This window comes from Etheostoma spectabile, unplaced genomic scaffold (genome assembly GCF_008692095.1).
Source record: "Etheostoma spectabile isolate EspeVRDwgs_2016 unplaced genomic scaffold, UIUC_Espe_1.0 scaffold00000152, whole genome shotgun sequence".
In the NCBI taxonomy this organism is placed as follows: Eukaryota; Metazoa; Chordata; class Actinopteri; order Perciformes; family Percidae; genus Etheostoma; species Etheostoma spectabile.
The window spans coordinates 16,170-18,678 of record NW_022602561.1 but is presented as its reverse complement, the minus strand read 5'-3'; the positions used below and the strand labels follow the sequence as shown (position 1 = coordinate 18,678).

The following is a 2,509-nucleotide window of genomic DNA, read 5'->3' as shown; positions in this document are numbered from 1 at the left end:
GCATATTAAGCCATGCCAAATCCATGGGTATTGCCCAATGCAAAGTCCATGTTTTCCTGAAAGTCTTTGTAACAACTGTGCAGTGGTAACTTCAGACAATTAATGCATGTGTTTGCAATGGGTAGTTTAGAAGTTCCTGCATCATGCTCTTGGTGAAGAAATTCAATTGAAGGCTGTGGAGAGAAGCCATTGGTGGAACAATATTGGCTCCAGTGGCAAAGGCAAGAATCATTCCGAGCTTCTGTGTTTCTTCTTGCTCTATATAAAGAAATACATCAGATATTAGATTAAAACACTACACACCTCACTACTCTAAACTGATAGAAAATGGTAAGATGCAGTGCAATTTCAAATAAGTAGTTATTTCAGTTCAATTAAACATTACAATAACCTTCTGCATCTGAGAGGTAGTCTCTCCAGAAAGGAACAACAACTTCTTCAGAATGCCTTTTATTGCTGCCAGCAGGAGAAAGGCGGATGGTGAAGAGGCTTTCAACCAGGTCAGCTGTCAGGGTTGTAGGAGACCAGCAGAGAAGGGGGCGAAAACTCTCCGGGTGAGCTTTGATTTTGTCCAGCACACCAAGTGTTCTCAGTCCATCCCTAAATCTGAGTAAAATATAAAGTTTTTAATATTCACATGTAGGTGATGAATGAATCAAAGAAACAATAGAATGGCAAATAGAAGAATTCAAACCAAGAGTAGTTAGTAGTTCTTACAGAGGTAAACCTACTGAGGCAGCAGTAGCCTAAATTCCACTGTCATTAACGCATAAGCTCTAATGGTTTATATCACAGTAAGCTCGTTATTAAGTGTGTAATATTGGTTTACGTTGATGTCATCTAGAGGTAAATTCTACATGGCAAGCTCCCTCCCATTCTGAAAATTTACAGAAGCTACAGTGGACTTCAAGGACACAAAGCTAGTTACTTAAGATGACATCATCCTCCACTTCCTCAAATCTTTCCATAATATCAAGTCATTAGGTGTGGATGTGTTTAGTTATTTATTGATTAGTACTTCTTCGTTTTCCAAGGGGTGCATGCATTTGTGGCAGGCACAAACTTTATGTAAAAATGCTGTTAAGTTTGTCCATTCTGGTAGTCCGTAGTTTGTCTGATAAATTAGTAAAATAGAAGGGAAACATGGCAGCATGCCCCACTCCTATGTAGATATAAAAGGCTCATTCTTAATATCATAAAACACATTTCTATTTCCAAGAGATTAAACACAAAATACAACCTTTGAATATTATATTTCAGTTTCACTAAGTCTGTTCTGAAAAACCAACACTTTTAACTCATGTGCCTATCCCAGCATGTTTATCAATGATTTAAAAAAATATAATTAGAAAAAAAGGCTTTTGAGAGGCAAAGAAGACTTGGAAAAAAAGATTTAAATGTACCTCTCGAAAGGACCACGCACTCTGTGCATCACTTGAAACATCAGGATGTCGTCTACAAGCAGGTTCTTGTCTTCCAACTTGTGCAGAGGCCTTAGGCAGCCAGCATTGGCCAAATACTCCTCCAGTGGGCCTGTTGTTGCTAGTAGTTCTTCAAATGCTTTACACTCTATGACCTTCAAATAGAAACAAAAAAACATTTAAAACTGTCTTTACCACACTAGTCACTAATGTAGAAACAGACAGACATACAAAAATGTACCCTTTTGATGTTGTCACGTAGGTCACTATCTGCAACATCTGCCAATACTGGCTTTGCCAGTTCTGGGCCGTCAACAAGGCAAGAGAAGAGAGTTGGGGACAGAAAGCGTGCGGGTGGACCACCGTGTACAAGGCTTACTGCGATGGCCCTCCCTGCAATGAAGTACCGGTCCTCTCTCATGGCTACAGAAAAAAAAACATGGACAGTGCGTATTGTGTGTACAAAGTAAGGTGTACCTGTATCATCACACAAAAAAATAGTGAAACTTATCTGGGGTTCAGCACCTAAATGATGAGATCACAATCAATACATACCAGTACTGTCAAAGGCCAAGTTCATTTTGCCTTCTTCTCCTTCAAACATTTGAGATCTGGGCAAAGCTTCCATAAGCAGTGTTAGAAATTCCCTTCTTGGTCCACCCAAGTCCACAGCCTCTTCAGGTACTCCCATATCATCAGAAAATCTGACAGAAATAGTGTGACATGGATCATATGTCCCTCGTTTAAAACCTCTGATGGCTCCATCGAAGACTGTTGATTGGTTAATGTTAAACTTGCATCGCTTGTGTTGGGTTATTTTTGTTGCAAGATCTTGCAAGATATCTCTTGCTGGCATCATAGATCCTGTGGTTCTAGAAACAAGACAAATTAAATAAGTTACAGTTAGCATCATACAATGCAGTTGTAGGAGTGAATCATGTGTATTCTTCATTGACAAATTTTAACTTCAGTAAAGTAACATTGGGTATGTTAGCAAGTATCAACAATAGTGCAAAATGAAAAGGTTCTAATTCTTAAAACGATTTCATTTGTACGAACCTTTCACTATGCAAGCTTGCTAGTATAGC

At 38.9% G+C, this 2,509-nt stretch overlaps 1 protein-coding gene across 1 annotated transcript; it reads right to left on the bottom strand.

Moving 5' to 3' along the window:
* Positions 1–391: 391 nt before the first annotated feature.
* LOC116674399 (G2/M phase-specific E3 ubiquitin-protein ligase-like) lies at positions 392–2,188 on the bottom strand (the record flags this gene model as incomplete). The annotated part of the gene is made up of 4 exons (XM_032506884.1): positions 1,977–2,188; positions 1,663–1,844; positions 1,404–1,576; positions 392–606 (listed from the first exon to the last, which is right to left on the bottom strand). Coding segments are annotated over exons 1-4 (706 nt in total), but the record flags the coding sequence as incomplete, so codon positions are not given.
* Between the last annotated feature and the right edge of the window lie 321 nt (positions 2,189–2,509).